The sequence below is a fragment of the Neophocaena asiaeorientalis genome, unplaced genomic scaffold (genome assembly GCF_003031525.2).
Source record: "Neophocaena asiaeorientalis asiaeorientalis breed wild unplaced genomic scaffold, Neophocaena_asiaeorientalis_V1.1 scaffold371, whole genome shotgun sequence".
NCBI lineage: Eukaryota > Metazoa > Chordata > Mammalia > Artiodactyla > Phocoenidae > Neophocaena > Neophocaena asiaeorientalis.
Window position 1 is genome coordinate 5251367 of NW_020172369.1, and position 19033 is coordinate 5270399.

Here is a 19033-nt window from a genome sequence, read left to right on the forward strand (position 1 = left end):
ACCCCAAACTCCCAATCCTTCCATCGCTGATTCTTAAGTAACTTTAATTCAAAATAATCAATATGCCATTGTGGCATATTTAGGGGCAGCCCCCCGAAGCCCTAACACTGGTATGAACCTCCTTAACAGTGTCCCTTTTCTTAAAATCATTTCAGAGAGATGGGAAATGACCAGATTCTCAGGGAACAGCCTTGGCACTTGGCTTTGTGTAAAGATGTCTGGTGAGTGGAGAAGAGATTTTTCCTGCAACCATAGGCCAGGAAAAGTCCCTACAGGAAGCTCCTTGGTGTTGTTCCTGGACGCCTCCCTACCTTTAAGGAAAGACAGGAGGTCTGTTGTGAGTTATAGCCTTGAGACCACAGTCTTACAGAACATTCATTAACAACATCTTGTCTCACAATGTTTTACACACAGCTATGCATCAGGCTAGAGAGCAAGTTACTTACTCCTTTATTTGGTCTGAGGCCAAGTGACCCGGAGTTAAGAATTGAGAGAGACTGAACATGGATAGAAAGTCGAATCCCTGTTGTTTTTTTAAAGTTCTCTCTTCCTGCCAAATGCTTATAGTTGAATTTCTGTAATTTAAATGCACATATGCTACAACTCTACTCTGATAATATTCTACAAAATTATTAAGGAAGTTGGGGGGGATGGGAGGGAGATCCAAGAGGGAGGGGATATATGTATACATATAACTGATTCAATTCGTTGTACAGCAGAAACTAACACAACATTGTAAAGCAATTATACTCCAATTTAAAAAAATGATTTAAAAAATTATGAAGGAAGTTAATAAGGTGAGTCAGAGAACCAGCAGTTCTAAACCAGCAGTTCTCTTTCCCGTACTGACACCTATAGCATTGACTGACATTATCTTTATTTTCTTAGTGATAACTTAGGAAAGCTTGTGTTTTGTGACATAAATTTGGCTTAGTTAGTTTATGTGTGTGTGTTTGAGAGAAAACTTTACACACTTGTTTGTGTTGACTTTATTTTTTTATTGGAGTATAATTGCTTTACAATGTTGTGTTAGTTTCTACTGTACAATGAAATGAATCAGCTATATGTATACATATGTCCCCTCCCTCTTGGATGTCCCTCCCCCCTCCATCCCACCCATCTAGGTCATCATCACAGAGCACCAAGCTCCCTGTGCTATACAGTAGGTTCCCACTAGCTATCTATGTTACACATGGTAGTGTATTTATGTCCAATTCATCCCACCCTCCTCTTCCCCCCACTGTGTCCACATGTCCATTCTCTATGTCTACGTCTCTATTCCTATCCTGCAAACAGTTTCATCTGTACCATTTTTCTAGATTCCACATATATGCGTTAATATATGATATTTGTTTTTCTCTTTCTGACTTACTTCACTCTGTGTGACAGACTCTAGGTCCATCCGCATCTCTACAAATGACCCAATTTCATTCCTTTTATGGTTGAGTAATATCATCTTTTCATGTGCCTCTTGGCCACCTGTATGTCTTCTTTGGTGAAATGTCTATTTAGGTCTTCTGCCCATGTTTTAAATGGGCTGTTTGTTTTCTTGATATTGAGCTCCACGAGCTGTTTGTATAGTTTGGAGATTAATCCTTTGTCCGTTGCTTCATTTGCAAATATTTTCTCCCATTCTGAGGGTTGTCTTTTTGTCTTGTTCATGGTTTCCTTTGCTGTGCAAAAGCTTTTAAGTTTCATTAGGTCCCATTTGTTTATTTTTATTTTCATTACTCTAGGAGGTGAGTCAAAAAAGATCTTGCCGTGGTTTATGTCAAAGAGTGTCTTTCCTATGTTTTCCTCTAAGAGTTTTATAGTATCCAGTCCTACATTTAGGTCTTTAATCCATTTTGAGTTTATTTTTGTGTATGGTGTTAGGGAGTGTTCTAATTTCATTCTTTTATGTGTAGCTATCCAGTTTTCCCCGCACCACTTACTGAAGAGGCTGTCCTTTCTCCATTGTATGTTCTTGCCTCGACATTTAAAATTCACCTATTTCCAATCATTTTGTTTTATATCCCTTTATTATAAGCACACATTAGTACCAAACTAGAATGTACCACCTGTTTATAATTGCATTTTGAATTTTGGTTATTAATATGGATTTTTAAAATAATAATTTATGTCACTTTGCTATTAATAAAGGATATGCTCTCTGTTTCAATTGGGTAGTATTGAATAAAATACTGAAAGTGTAACCCAGAGTATATTATGCTTACTGAAATAAGTCAGACAGAGAAAGACAAATACTGTATGATATCATTTATATGTGGAATCCAAAAAATAATACAAATGAATCTATATGCAAACCAGAAACAGACTCACAGACATACAAAACAAATCTATGGTTACCAAAGGGGAGAGGGGAGGGGGATAAATTAGGGGTGTAGGATTAACAGATACAAACTACTATACATAAAATGGATATACAACAAGGATTTACTCTATAGCACAGGGAATTATACCCTATATCTTATAATAATCTATCATGGAGTATACTCCTAAAAAAACAAAAACAAAAAACAAACAGAATCACTATGCTGAACATATGAAACTAATCCTGTATTGTATATCAACTATACTTCAGTTTTTAAAAAGTGTGACATTCAGGCATTTGCAGGCATCACTTTCAGAGAGTCTTTGGATAATTAATAAATGCTCTTCCATCTAAATCATTTATGGCGGCAAAATGGAGAAAATTTAACCCCCGAAACTTCAGGTGGACCAGTAGCTCTGTTATGCTACAGTAGATCGCTGACTTTGTTGCACAGGTTGGGTATATGGGGATATTCCAGAATGCTTAGGAGTGCCATTATTCTGCCTTCCCGACGCCACTGGTTGCCTCTGAAGAATTGGTTTATGTTTAGATTTTACACATCTTTTTTTCTCTCTACTTCTGTTCAAAATTTAAACAATCAGGTAGTAGAAATAATTGGATTTCCACTACCTTCCACTCCCCACCTCCTCCTGCCAGTATAAATTCTATATTCTGCTTTTATCACAGTAAGGCAAATAATAAACAAGATGTTTGTCCTTCACTTATTTCAAAAGAATCACATTTGAGCAGCGTTATACAATACAAATTTAATGAGCTATATATGTAATTTAAAAATTTCCAATAGCTGCTTTAAAAACAGGGTAAAGGGCGTCCCTGGTGGCGCACTGGTTGAGAATCTGCCTGCCAATGCAGGGGACACGAGTTCGAGCCCTGGTCTGGGAAGATCCCACATGCCATGGAGCAACTGGGCCCGTGAGCCACAATTACTGAGCCTGCGCTCCGCAACAAGAGAGGCCGCGATAGTGAGAGGCCCGCGCCCCGCGATGAAGAGTGGCCCCTGCTTGCCACAACTAGAGAAAGCCCTCGCACAGAAGCGAAGACCCAACACAGCCATAAATTAATTAATTAATTAATTTTTAAAAAAACAGGGTAAAGAAACAGGTGAAAATAATTTTAATACTGTATATTATTTAACTCAACATATCCCAAATATCATTATTTCAGTTAATCAGTATAAGGTAGCCAGAATGGTTAGTGATGACTGTTGAATGGTGCAGGTTCAGAGTAAAGCATCGGTTAATTATACATTTCAGTCCAGCTTATCATTTATCCCTAAGACGGTGCTTTCTCTTTTTTTCTGCTCTGACGACACACGTGAAGAAAATGCCTCACTCACACTGATAGGGTGGAATAGTAGCTTTCTACGGCAGTGTTTCTTAAGGGCTAGTGAGGGAGGAAGGAGTATCCCATGTAAGGAGAGAGACATTTCAGCATCTGTGGGTCAGGAAAAAAATCTACAGCACAATTCCAGGATGTCTCCTAAAAGGAAAGTCAATCTCAGTTTTGAATAACTGGTGTTTTTGTACAATTATAATTACTATGAAGATATTTAAATTTCATCTAAGTAAAAGAAAGGTTAAAGTGATATAGCCACCGTTCTCATTTTTTAAAAATATGAAAGCAGCTTCATTTCCAGAGTTTGAAAAGGCCTCTTTACTTGTTACCAGATACTCTGACATTCCCTGCGGTAGCAACCGTTACCAGTTTTAACAGGCCAAGTCAAGGACTTTAGGCTTGGACGTGGGTTGTCACACTTAATGCATTTCTTATGGTTTTTTATATACCAACAAAACAGTTAATGAATACATGCTACTTGTAAAGTAGGAAATACAACATAAATCATTTTTTAGAAAGACTCCTAGGAACAATGAATGGGTTTACTTTGTTTCTAGCTTAAACTGTTATTTATTCTTCTTTTAAATATTAACCTATGTTCTCCCCCGCCCCACCCTGGCCTAAATAGAGTTCTGGGTGGGGAAGTGTTAAGGGATAAGGCTGGAGAGTTAGGCTTAACTTGGAATACTTTCAGAATTTGATTTTTATCTGTTAGATTATGGAGAGCTATTCAAGTGATAACTTAGACTGACATTTCAGAAAAGTCTTCTGGTATCTGTGGAGATGAGGAGGTAGGGAGGATGTGTATATCAGTTTTGACACCGAAGGCAGAAAGAAGAAGAGGCAGATGTAGAAATCTGAGAGATCATTGTGAAACCTTTAACTAGTACAGAAGCATCACAGAAGAGGGCTGTGTTCAAGAGAGTGTGAAGTACAGATTCTACAGAACTTGGGGGAATAAAGCAGATGGGAAGCTTAGTAAGTACTCGGGATGGTTCCAGAATTTCTGGCATGGGCATCTGGATGGATAAAGTGGTTGGTAATGCTGTTAAAAAAAAAGAAGTAATTCAGAAGTAATACAAAAGAAAATAGATTGGGTGGAGGGAAGGGGTTTGGTTTTAGACATGCTAAATCCAAGTTGCCTTTAGCAATAAAACTGTAGTAACAAAGACCTGCACACTTTAAGCAAAAGTCATATGCATAATAAATGTGTTTATGAATAATGGTATATAGATGAACTTAAATAGTCAGAACATAATCATAATGTACACACATTACTAAAAGTGCTTGCTAGTTTAAGAAATTTTGTTTTAAAATAAATACTACCTCCCTACATTTTGATTTATATATATTGGCTTTTCTTGAGGCGAGCTTTAATTGTACAGCTTAATCCCTAAATGATGAAAATATTTTTTATTAATTAATTTATTTATTTTTGGCTGCATTGGGTCTTTGTTGCTGCACACGGGCTTCTACTCTTTGTTGCGGTGCACAGGCTTCTCATTGTAGTGGCTTCTCTTGTTGTGGAGCATGGGTTCTAAGTATGCGGACTTCAGTAGTTGTGGCATGCGGGCTCAGTAGTTGTGGCCCATGGGCTTAGTTGCTCTGCAGCATGTGGAATCTTCCCAGACCAGGGTTCAAACCCGTGTTGCCTGCATTGGCAGGCAGATTCTTAACCACTGCGCCACAAGGAAAGTCCTGATGAAAAGTTTTTTTTGTTTGTTTGTTTGTTTTTTTGCGGTACGCAGGCCTCTCACTGTTGTGGCCTCTCCCGTTGCAGAGCATAGGCTCCGGACGCACAGGCTCAGCGGCCATGGCTCACGGGCCCAGCCGCTCTGCGGCATGTGGGATCTTCCCAGACCGGGGCATGAACCCGTGTCCCCTGCAGTGTCAGGTGGACTCTCAACCACTGTGCCACCAGGGAAGCCCCTGATTAAAAGATTTTGATGGCTCTCCCCCACTCAGGATTTGTTTTGAGTTGATTTGGCAAACGTTCACTTCTTCAGTGGAGCGCATGAACTCCCCTTTCCTAAATGAACCCTCAAGTTCAGTCACATGATAGATTTGCCTAATTTCACTGCCCCTTTGTAAGAATAATATCTCATAAGGCCATCTGCTATTTTCTATATCCAATTTGCGACCACATACTAAAAATTAAATAAAATGTGGCTTTCATCTTCAGAAAGTGAGATTTCATCAAATCACATTAGAAACTTTCATTTTTGTTCCCTGGGATTGATTACATCAGGATAACTCTAATCTTTAATGTTACTTGGATGTGACCAGACTGTTCCAAGTTCTGCGAAAGCCACTGAATAAAACACAACACTGAATCTTAGATACTGGTAACTGTGAGCTGTTTTTGGAAAAACTGTATTCTCTAACCACAGTTGGTAAATACATTAACCATGTGGTTTTCAAAAATATCACCTCAGTTCTTTTCACATGCAATGTAATTTCACAAATACTAATCAGGTAGCGTTAATGATCATACAGAACTATCACTGGCAAAAGTGCCAGACAGCTGCACCACATTTATAAGGACGGCTGGGGGCATGGGGAGCATGGCATTTAGCCTGTATTGTGCCTCGTAACCTTCATAGAAAGCATTACCCCCATTGAAAGCTATATTTAAGAATTGTGTTCCCCACATGTTTATTTTTCAGGGCTAATAAGCTTCCTTTTTGATTTGTTCCTAACAACTAAACTGTGCCATCATATTTTCCACATATCTGCAGATAATGACACAGTGAAAATTAACATTTGCATTTGTAGAGAAACTGCTACAAACCTAAGAAGAAATGAATTTTTGTGATTTGCCACCAGTATTTTGTCTCAAATCCATCTTCACATTCAATTAATAACTCTCCCTGTCTCTGTAGGCCATTTAAACAAAATAAAGTAAAATTCTCAAAAAAAAAAAAAGAAAACCTGCTGTAACTTTCAGATCACTTTGGGAAGAGTATAATTTTAAGGAATAAGAGAGTTCTTGAAGAGCATACCTCAACATAGTAAAGGCCACATATGACAAACCTACAACCAACATCATACTCAGTGGTGAAAAGATGAAAGCATTTCCTCTAAGATCAGAAGCAAGAGAAGAATGTCCACTCTCGCCACTTTTGTTCAACATTGTATTGGAAGTTCTAGCCACAGCAATCAGAGAAGAAAAAGAAATAAAATAAATTCAAATTGGAAAGGAAGAAGTAAAACTGTCACTGTTTGCAGGTGACATGATACTATATATAGAAAAACTTAACACCACCAAAAAAACTGTTAGAACTAATAAATGAATTCAGTAAAGTTGAAGAAATATGTTGTGCTTCTGTACACTAACTAATGAGTTATCAAAGAGAGAAATGAAAAAAAATCCCATTTACAATTGCATCAAAGAGAATAAAATACCTAGGAATAAATCTAACCAAAGAGGTGAAAGATTTGTACTCGGAAAACTAAAAGACATTGATGAAACAAATTGAAGACGACAAAAACATTGGAAAGATATACCTTGCTCGTGAATTGCAAGAATTAATATTGTTAAAATGGCCATACTCCCCAAGGCAAGCTACAGATTCAGTGCAATCCCTATGAAAATACTAATGGCATTTTCCACAGAATTAGAACAAATAATTCTAAAATTTGCATGGAAACACAAAAGACCCTGAATACCCAAGGTGATCTTGAGAAAAAAAAAAGCTGGTCGTATCATGAGCCCTGATATCAAAAATATACTACAAAGCTACACCAATCAAAACGTATGGTAACATGGCCAAAAGGCACATGAAAAGATGCTCAACATTGCTAATTATCAGAGAAATGCAAATCAAAACTACAATGAGGTATTATCTCACACCAATCAGAATGGCCATCATTAAAAAGTCTACAAATAATAAATGCTGGAGAGAGTGTGGGGAAAAGGGAACCCTCCTACACTGTTGGTGGAAATGTAAATTGGTACAACCACTATGGAGAACAGTATGGAGGTTCCTCAAAAAACTAAAAATAGAGTTACCGTATGATCCTGCAATCCCACTTCTGGGCATGTTCCCAGAGGAAACCATAATTCAAAAAGATACATGAGTCCCAATGTTCATACCAGCACTATTTATACAATAGCCAAGACATGGAAACAACTTAAATGTCCATTGACAGATGAATGGATAAAGAAGATGTGGTGTATGTATACAATGGAATGCCACGCAGCGATAAAAAAAGAATGAAATAATGCCATTTGCAGCTACATGGTTGGACCTAGAGGTTATCATACAACTAAGTCAGAGAAAGGCAAATATCATATATCACTGATATGTGGAATCTTAAAAAATGATACAAATGAACTTATTTACAAAACAGAAACAGACTCACAGATATAGAAAACAAACTTATGGTTACCAAAGGGGTAAGGTGGGAAGATGGATAAATTAGGATTTGGGGAATAACATATACACATTACTATATATAAAACAGATAAACAACAAGGGCCTACTGTATAGCGCAGGGAGCTATACTCAATATTTTATAATAACCTATATGGGAAAAGAATCTGAAAAAGAATGTGTGTGTGTGTGTGTGTGTGTGTGTATGTAGGTGAAAATAACTGAATCACTTTGCTGAACACTTGAAACTAATACAACATTGTAAATCAACTATACATCAATAAAAAAATTAATGAATTTTTTAAACTACAAAAAAACCCACAACAGTATGGTACTGGTACAAAAACAGACACATAGTTCAATGGAACAGAACAGAGAACCCACAAAAGAACTCATACTCTATGGACAGTTAATCCGTGACAAAGGAGGTAAGGATATACAATGGGGAAAAGACAGCTTTTTCAATAATGGTATTGGGAAAACTGTACAGCTACATGCAAAAGAATCAAACTGGACTACGTTATCACACTGTGTACAAAAAATAACTCAACATGGATTAAAGAGCTAAGTCTAAGATGTGAAACCGTTAAACTTCTAGAAGAAAACACAGGCAATATGCTCTTTAACATAGGTCTTAGTAATATTTTTTTGGATCTGTCTCCTCAGGCAAGGGAAACAAAAGCAAAAATAAACAAATGTGATTACATAATGCTAAAAATGTTTTGCATAGCAAAGCAAACTAAACAAAACAAAAATCCACCTACTGAATGGGAGAAGATATTTGCAAACAACATAACTGATAAAGGGTTAATATCCAAAATATACAAATAGCTCATACAACTCAACATCAAAAAACAAACAAACCCAAACAACCCCATTAAAAAATGGCCAAAGGACCTGAAAAGACGTTTAAGAAGATATACAGATGGCCAGCAGGTGTACGAAAAGATGCACATCACTAAACATCAGGGAAATGCAAATCAGAACCACAATGAGATAGCACCTCACACCTGTCAGAATGGCTGTCATCAAAAAGACAAAAAATGACAGGTGTTGGCAAGGATGTGGAGAAAAGGGAACCCTTGTGCACTGTTGGTGGGAATGTAAATTGGTGCAGCTACTATGGAAAACAGTATGGAGATTCCTCAAAAAGTTAAAAATAGGGCCACCGTATGATCCAGCAATCCCACTTATGGGTTTTTACCCAAAGGAAACAAAAGCAGTATTTGAAAAGATATGTGCACCCCAGTGTTTACTGCAGCATTATTTACAATAGCCAACATATGGAAGCAACCTAAGTGTCCATCAATCGGTGAATGGATAAAGAAGATGTGGCATATATACACAGTGGAATTTTGTCAGCCATAAAAAAAAAAAATGAAGTTTTGCCTTTTGTGACAACATGGATGGATCTAGAAGTTATTACGCTAAGTGAAATGTCAGAGAAAGACAAATACCACATAATCTCACTTATATGTTGTATCTAAACAAACAAACAGAACAAAACATAAACAGAGTCGTAGATACAGAGAACAAATGCCTGGCTGCCAGAAGGGAGGGGTAGGAGAGTAGGGAAAATAGGTGAAGGGGATTAAGAAACACAAACCTCCAGTTATAAAATAAATGAGTCACAGGTTTGTACTATAGGATGGCCAGCAGGTGTACGAAAAGATGCACATCACTAATCATCAGGGAAATGCAAATCAGAACCACAATGAGATAGCACCTCACACCTGTCAGAATGGCTGTCATCAAAAAGACAAAAAATGACAGGTGTTGGCAAGGATGTGGAGAAAAGGGAACCCTTGTGCACTGTTGGTGGGAATGTAAATTGGTGCAGCTACTATGGAAAACAGTATGGAGATTCCTCAAAAAGTTAAAAATAGGGCCACCGTATGATCCAGCAATCCCACTTATGGGTTTTTACCCAAAGGAAACAAAAGCAGTATTTGAAAAGATATGTGCACCCCAGTGTTTACTGCAGCATTATTTACAATAGCCAACATATGGAAGCAACCTAAGTGTCCATCAATCGGTGAATGGATAAAGAAGATGTGGCATATATACACAGTGGAATTTTGTCAGCCATAAAAAAAAAAAATGAAGTTTTGCCTTTTGTGACAACATGGATGGATCTAGAAGTTATTACGCTAAGTGAAATGTCAGAGAAAGACAAATACCACATAATCTCACTTATATGTTGTATCTAAACAAACAAACAGAACAAAACATAAACAGAGTCGTAGATACAGAGAACAAATGCCTGGCTGCCAGAAGGGAGGGGTAGGAGAGTAGGGAAAATAGGTGAAGGGGATTAAGAAACACAAACCTCCAGTTATAAAATAAATGAGTCACAGGTTTGTACTATACAGTATAAGGAATATGGTCAATAATATTGTTTGTAGTAACTTTGGGGATAGACAGTTACTAGACTTACCATGGTGATCATTTCATAATATACGCAAATGTCTAATCATCAAGTATTACACCTAAAATTAACATAATATTATACATCAATTAATATATTTCAATTTTTAAAAAAAACCTACACACTTTTCTGCACCGAATAGGTGTTCTGTAGGAATCTGATTAAGTGGGCTCTTATCCATTGCTCTTGGCCATGAGGGCTCCCTGGTCATTCATCACATCATGGCAAACTCCACTTTAGCAGTGGCAAAGAGTAGCAGCCACTGAACCCACCTAAATGTGCCACCCAAGGACAAGGTTATTGCCTACTCTCTGGACAAGTAGGAGGCCAGGGCAACACATCCAGTAAGGAACAGGTTTCCACAGCTTTTCATTGATGTTTTTGATGTTTCCGGACTCAGCATTTTCTGTATGTACTGAATCATTCCTTCTGTTACCACCCTTGTAAATAGAGGGAGGCACTCTTATGTTGGATATAAAACTGCTTGCATTTCCTTCGGAATCATGCCCCGCTGAGCTGACTGAGTCTAATGTTGACTTCCTTTGATCTCAAATGTGAATCCACCAGTTTGCAAATTTGCTCCAGCATCCATGGCAAAAAAATGTAACTTCTGCTTCAGCCATTCCTTCAGTGTATGGTGAAACTATGTGCAAACATGGAAAACAATTTCTTTGTGTGTCTATGGCATCAAGCTGATGACAGCATGGCCCTCGGTAGCAGTTGTCACATCTGGAAGTTACCCAATGGCAGAGGTGTTTGCCATGAAGGGCATCACTCTGCTTGGTGTCAGTCTTCTTCTTTCTTAGCCCCAGTCAAAACTGGCAGAATTCCCTGCATTTGCAGGGATCTGTTGGTGGCAGAGGGACAGTTCCCACTCTTGGTTATGGTGTTTGTTTTGTCTTCACATTATTGAAAGTTCCTGTGTCCTATTTGGCTTCAGAGAAACCAACCTTAATAGGGGGAAAAAAAACCTTCTTTCAAGAACAGAAATGAAAAAACACTAAGTTTTTCTGAGTCTGTAGCTGCAACTTCAAAGTCCAAATATGATTGTTGCTTGCTCTTTATTTCCCAGACTCTGAGTAATTTAATTATATAAATTCTAATTATCCACAGAAAGCGAAAGCACAAGCCCTTTATTCTGCCTTCCTGGGCTAGAAATGAAATAGGCTATTTCGTCTGGATGATACCTCTAAAACGTGTCAGGCGTCTGCACTGTGTATGCCAGCGTAGTGCTGTGTGTGATGGTCATCGTGTTATGCCAGGATGTTGACACAAATGTCAGGTTTTCTGTCTCACGGAGCAAAAAGATGTATGCGCACCTTGAAAATCATCTGGTCTCTCCACATTATTTGAAAGATGGGAAAATCGGTTTAAAGAAAAAAAAAAGCTCAGAGGTTGGGTTTGAAAAATGGACTGAAACACTTTCTAAAAGCTGATTTTTCAGATTTTGCCACATTTTCGTTTGTGAGGCAGCACTTAAAATTCATCGAGCACGACTTTATTTGCTGATGTGCTAATAGTCTTCCTTCTTGTTTGAAAGGAAGAGATACTACTTTCTGCTCCATCCTCTGAAACACACCACCTGCTTTACCAAGCTGGAATGTGGTATTTTTCCACGGAGGAGGGCACTTGTTTTTGCAGTTAGAACACAGCAGTGCTGTTTGAAGACTACACTGTTGATGGCAAAGGATCAAAGGTGGGAGGCGATAGCAGGTGGCAGCTTAAGGGGTGATCAATGCAACCAGTGTGATGCATTGCAGCATGCAGAAGCTCAGGAGCCCAGCGAGAATCCTAGAGTAAAGGAGAAAAGCTGAAAATCAAAGCCAGGCTATAGTTTCATGTAAATCTGATCATTCTAGGAGATATTAAAAAGGCCACTGTTACTCTACTTAGAATTATGATCAATCTCTTGGAAAATGGATTGTTTCATTCAATGGATAGAACACTTTATCTTTGTTCTCTAATTCCTGTACCTTTGGACACTAAAAACAAGTGAACAAAATTTTAAAAATTCATTGAGAAAGAAAAAAAATTTGTAAACCTATAGGGAGAGAGATGGAGTATCTAGGTTTTTTTTGTTTTATTTTGTTTTTTTTAATTGAAGTTTTTAAAATTGATTTACAGTGTTAGTTTCAGGTATACAGCAACGTGATTCAGTTATACATACATATATACCTGTTCTTTTTTTTTGTGGTACGCGGGCCTCTCACTGTTGTGGCCTCTCCCATTGCGGAGCACAGGCTCCGGATGCGCAGGCTCAGCGGCCATGGCTCACGGGCGCAGCCGCTCCGCGGCATGTGGGATCCTCCCGGACCGGGGCACGAACCCGTGTCCCCTGCATCGGCAGGCAGACTCAACCACTGCGCCACCAGGGAAGCCCTATACCTGCTCTTTTTCAGATTCTTTTTCCTTATAGGTTATTACAAAATAGTGAGTATAGTTTCCTGTTCTATACAGTAAGCCCTTGTTGGTTATCTATTTTATATATAGTAGTGTGTTTATGTTAATTCCAAACTCTAGTTTTAACGTTCATTCCTTTTCTCTCGGGGACTTTCTTTCTCTTAGTTAACTGAAATTACTCCCAAGAAACATTTCCTGTGTTATCTAAGAGGAGATGTTAGATCAAGGCTAGGTCCCCCACGATTCCACTAAAGACTCTGCTATTGAGTTGGTGTTGGTCCCAGGTTGTAGACTCAGGAATGCAGGGCAGTGTCTTTTCAGAGAGCGGGGAGTTCCTAGCTCCACTTTGTTTTCCACGTTCGCCAGAGCTGCACATCACAAGCCAAAAGTGCTGAGGAAAAGCATGGGATGACTGCTTCAAAGGCAATGATAATTTAGTTAAATGACAAGGTAGATCCCCAAGCTTGAAACTTCCACAGCAGGCAACTGGTCTGTTGAGGAAGAATGAAATTTTATATACCTAGACTTTGCCTTCTTCAGTGGTAAGATATTTAATTTTTACAGTGTGATCACGTACTGATACTTACATCCCAGTAGCATCTTTAAAAGAAGACCTAATAAACCTTAGTAGTCATTGACCGAATGCCTGCAATGGGGATCAGAAATAAGGAACTGGTAAAATAATCAAGTGGTATATTGGAGCCTATACACACTGGTCCATGATGAAGTTTTCAGCCTAATGGGCAGTCTTTTGTGTAGCTGCTACATTTTTTGGTGTTAGAATGGCGTTTCTTTTATGAAATCATCGTGATAGATGACAGGGTGTTTTTCATCTTTAAACTGTGGACAACTTAGTGGCCTCTTGTTAGTTTTCAACTTTTTAAAATATCGTGAGGTCTTGAAATCCCAAAATTTGTAAACTAAAGGAAAGAACTCCCCTAAACGTCAAGAGACTTGGATTCTTCCATTTTGTTGATTGCATACCCTTGGCTTATAAGAACCTCCGCTTTGTCACCTGTTTTTACAGATGTCTTAGGCAGTTGGACCAGTTGAGCTCTTAAAATCCCTTCCAGCATGGAACGTCAAGAAACATCAGGATTCCTTATTAAATACTGTCTTGTTTCAGGAGAAATCGGCCTTTACCTTACGGTTCAGGCCTATAAATTAAAAGATAAATCCAATTAAACTCTAAAACATTTTATGATTGAATACTTCAGCATAATGCATTATTATAATTATTCCTTGCAAATTTTATATGTATTATTAGAAGCCTACAATTTGGAATGTTAACAGTATTTCCAGGTTTTATTTGGTTTCTAAATATGGATCCATTTTTCAAAGAAGCAAATGGTTATGCCAGTTGAAGAACACAAATTTCACAACAGTCAAAATCAGTTGTTTTCGATGGGTGATTATTGTCATCCCTACCACAAAACCCCATTCCACTTAGGAAGCATTTGGAAATGTCTAGTAGGAGGCAGTTTTGGTTGTGCAAAATAGTCCAGCACAAGGAGGAATTCTCTTGCCCCAAATACCAGCCCACCCTCATTGAGGAACATTGGTTGCTTTCATATTTATGACGAAATGGTACAATAACAGCTGAATATAATTTGATTATGAAATTAACTGCACAAAATACTGAGCATAAAGGGTAGTTTATTGTCAGGTGAGCCTTGCTGTGAATCAGAACACAGATGCAGTCTTTTGAGACATTTCATTTTTTAGCTTAACATAACGTAAAACTGTGCTTTCCATGTTCCAGTCAGTCCTGGATATATTTGGCTGATAGTTTGAAGAAATAAAATCTTCCTGCAGCCTTCAGTTATTAAAATAGAACCAACCACCCACTCATTTTATTACATTCTGTGGAATGTTTTTGAATGACAGTCTAAGTATTTTAATTGGTCTCCCGCTGATTTATAACCCCTTGTTTTCTGTTTCACATTTTATATCTCAAAATTACAAGTTACAGTGCCATTTTTATACTGTACCATTTAAACAGAGTGAACAGCATTTTTTAGAAAGAAGAAGTTTCATTCAGAAACCCAAGGGTCATTCATTTGCATTGTCTATATTTTGTGGTGCTGGTGCTTCTTGGCTGTCCCAGCTGATTATCTCTGGCTGCTATTCATGTAGGTTCTCCATGTGTGTTGGGGGTTAGGGGAAAGACAGCTGGATCCTCTCTACATCCGGGAAGTAAGATATGTCACTCATTTCCCGGTTTTGAATGCAGACTTGCTCAGTTCTGTGTTCACCCTCTGCAGTTCTGTCCCCATACAATGCTTCACGTGCCATACATTTATGCCGTGGTTCCTCACTTCTGTTTTCATAAACTTGCATCAAAAAAGTTCCTTAGAATTCTACTCATTGGGCCATAGAAACCAGGCAGGGAAAATAATCCTAAAAATTTCCCTCCAACCCTAAGCCTTAGTTACAGTTTCATCATTTTACATATTTACCATCAATGGTTCACTTATTCAAAACTTATTCACATCCACTTGTTGGTTTGTACCCAGACACAGCTTTGTGTGTGTCTAAACAGAAGCAGAATCTGTAATTAACTCTGCATTTGTTTGCAAAGACCTTGGTAGTTTTAGTGTTTGAGTTCCTCGGTCTAGGAGCTGTTGTTTCAGGTTCATAGGTTTCTCCCCGAGAATAAGGGAGACAGGTTGGGAAATTAAAATTACTTTTTATACTCAGCCATAAAAAAGAATGAAATAATGCCATTTGCAGCAACATGTATGGACCTAGAGATTATCCTACAAGTGAAGTAAGTCAGACAAAGACAGATATCATGATATCACTTATATGTGGAATCTAAAAAAATGATACAAATGATCTTATTTACAAAAGGGAAATAGACTCACAGACAGAAGACAAAGGGGAGAGAAGGGGGAGGGATAAATTAGGAGTTTGGGATTAACAGATAGATACACACTACTATATATAAAATTGATAAACAACAGGACTTACTGTATAGCACATGGATCTATATGCAGTATCTTGTAATAACCTATAATGGAAAATAATTTGAAAAAGAATATATATATACACACACACATATATGTATATATACATATGTATAACTGAACATAGTTTGCTGTACACCTGAAACATTGTAAATCAACTGTACTTCAATTTTTTTTTAAAAAAAATAACTTTTTAGTTTTTTTCAGTGTGATATCTTGCTGCCCCAAAGAGTTGATTTGTCTCCTGAAGAGTTTTTTTTAATATATAAATTAATTTTATTTATTTATTTATTTGGCTGTGTTGGGTCTTCGTTTCTGTGCGAGGGCTTTCTCTAGTTGCGGCGAGCGGGGGCCACTCTTCATCACTGTGCGCGGGCCTCTCACTATCGCAGCCTCTCTTGTTGCGGAGCACAGGCTCCAGACGCGCAGGCTCAGTAGTTGTGGCTCACGGGCCCAGTTGCTCCGCGGCATGTGGGATCTTCCCAGACCAGGGCTCAAACCTATGTCCCTAGCATTGGCAGGCGGATTCTCAACCAGTGCACCACCAGGGAAGCCCAGTGGCTCACGGGCCCAGTTGCTCCGCGGCATGTGGGATCTTCCCAGACCGGGGCTCAAACCTATGTCCCTAGCATTGGCAGGCGGATTCTCAACCAGTGTGCCACCAGGGAAGCCCCTGAAGAGTATTTTTATATTGGGTGGTTGTCTTTTCTGTGGGCTGTTTCCTAGAAAAATTTTTGAAATGTTGAGCTACAAAATGAACAACAGTTTTCTTTGATAGTTAACTTGATCTAATATTTTTCTTACATAATTATCATTAGAATCAAACTTTGAATGATTACTGTATGGATATATTTTTTAATAAGGCCAATACAATGGAATAAACTCAAGTTTCTGCCCTAAAATTACCTGTATTTTGAAGAAAGAGATCAGCCAGGCACCCCTCCACCAAAAAAAAAGATCAAAACAGTATTAAGATTTCCTTAGCAGCAACACATGCCTCTTCCTCTGTGTACACATCTTGTCTATTTGTATTTGCACTGCCTAGTTCCTCTCATTTTTGTAACTTTTTTACCTCCGTTTCGTCCAATTGATGTCAGTGTTCTTATTATTTATACCATGTATCAATTTTAGATGTTGTCCATGTAATCCTATCCATTTGTAGCAATTATGATGTCTCTGTAACATTCTTTGAAATTCTTCTATTTCTTTGTTTATATTATATACCATCAAGTACATCCAGCCAGTAGTAACTAATCACTTACCCTTCTTCCACTGATTAAGAGATGATGCCACATTGTCTTAGTTAACCAGTTGTTTCTTTCCGGCCAAATCAAATCAAATAACTCTTCTCAGTTTTCACCGTGGCACATAGAAGGCATTCGATAAAAAGAATGAATGAAACCTCCTTAATTTATCATGGTATTCTATGTTTTTGGTGATCCACATTTATTGTTCTTTTCCTCTTACTCATACATTTAATTGTGCTTTTTATTATCATGCAGTGCACAGTCGTTTTAAACAATTTGTGAGTATAGATAAGCAGAAGAAAGACAACCAAAAAACCCCAAACACGCTTAATGCAATGATTTGATGATAACTACTATTAACACCTTTCTATGTATAATTCTACTCACTCCTTTATATTTGCACATATATAAAACATATTTACTCCAAATAATGGTTTTGTGGCACAGAATATTTTGAACTTTTAAAAAATATAACGAATACACTGCAGACATATTTCGTAAGTATTTATATTCATCTATAGCATAATTTTAATAGGTGAATTATATCATATTTGTATACTTTTTTATTCAACCAATACCTGGTCATTTTGGTTTGTTTCCATTTATTTCTTATTACAAATAGCACTGTAGTTAACTCAGTTATCTGTTGCTGCATAAAACATTACTCTAAAACCTATTGGTTTAAGAGAACCCACAGTTTCTGTGAGTCAAGAATCTGGGCGTGGCTTAGCTGAGCCCTCTGCTTCAGGATGTCTTACAAGTCTGCAATTAAGGTGTTATTAGAACTGAGTCTTATCTGAAGGCTCAACCAAGGACACATGCACTTCTAAGCTCATGTGATTGTTGCACAGTTCACTTCCTCAAAGGCTGCTGGACTGAGGACCTCAGTTCCTAGCTGGCTGCGGGCTGGAGGTGGTTCTCAGTTCCTTACCGTATGGGTCTTCCCAGCACGCCACTTTGCTTTAGCAAAGCCAGCAAGAGGAATCCTTCTTTACCCTGGACGTGTTAAAATGATAGCATGCACTTACTGTGCTGGGGAGAGTGAGAGCAAGACAGAAGTCACAATCTTACGTAGCCTAATCAAAGAAGTGACATCCCATCCCCTTTGCTGCATTTTCTTTGTTAGAAGCAAGTCACTAGTGCAGCCCTGCACTCAAGGGAAAGAAAGGTATTTTACAAGGGTGTGAATACCAGGAGGCAGAGATCATTGGGATTCATCTTAGAGCATCTCAGCCACGTTAACTATTCTGTAGCTAAGTCTTGTGCATGTTCTTTCATACTTCCAAATGATTAACTCAAGAAAAAGTATTCCTGAGTAAAAGCTGTGCATACGTTGGGAAGGTTTTGATGTCTGTTGCCAGATGGCTTTGTAAACGCTGTTCAGGCTCACATCCCCAGCAGCAATTGCACTCCCCCAAAACCTGAGCGGTTCTCCCTAGTGACAATCTTTATCAATCTAATAAGTGAAAATGGGACTACCCAGAATTACTCCCCTTGACTTTCATGGTGTTGAACTTTCCAGTAGTCCCACCCACTGACCCTCTCCTTTCTCTCTCTTTTCTTTAACTCTTCTTTCTCCTCCCCCGCCCCCCCACCCCCATTAGAGGTGCCCCGAGGCTCATCTTCTCCAGTCATTCAGCAGATGTTTGAGGGCCGACTATGTGCTGTGCCTGTAGAAAGCTCACGCACTCATGGGACAGGGAGCCCCCATTGAGAGCAGATTCCCAAGCACAAGTCCAGCCTGGCCCTTCTCCTGGGCTCTGCTCCTATTATTCCGACCACCTACAGCTGTGCCTGCCTGGATATTCTGGACGTACCTTAGACTTAACCTCTCCAACTAAGTGCATCACTTCCTTGGTCCTTCCTCCCCACGAAACCTGCTTCCCTTCCTGGCCTGTCCCCTGCTGCCTTGCTGACAGGGCTGCCACCATTCTTCCAGCCCA

At 38.6% G+C, this 19033-nt stretch overlaps 1 protein-coding gene across 1 annotated transcript in view; it reads left to right on the forward strand.

Annotated features, from left to right (window-relative positions):
* ZNF704 (zinc finger protein 704) overlaps nt 1–19033 on the forward strand; it is a 205129-nt gene that overhangs the window by 60747 nt on the left and 125349 nt on the right. Inside the window, exon 3 of the mRNA XM_024731327.1 lies at nt 156–221. Within this exon, the coding sequence (XP_024587095.1) occupies nt 156–221 (66 nt within the window). The remainder of the gene's footprint in view (nt 1–155; nt 222–19033) is intronic.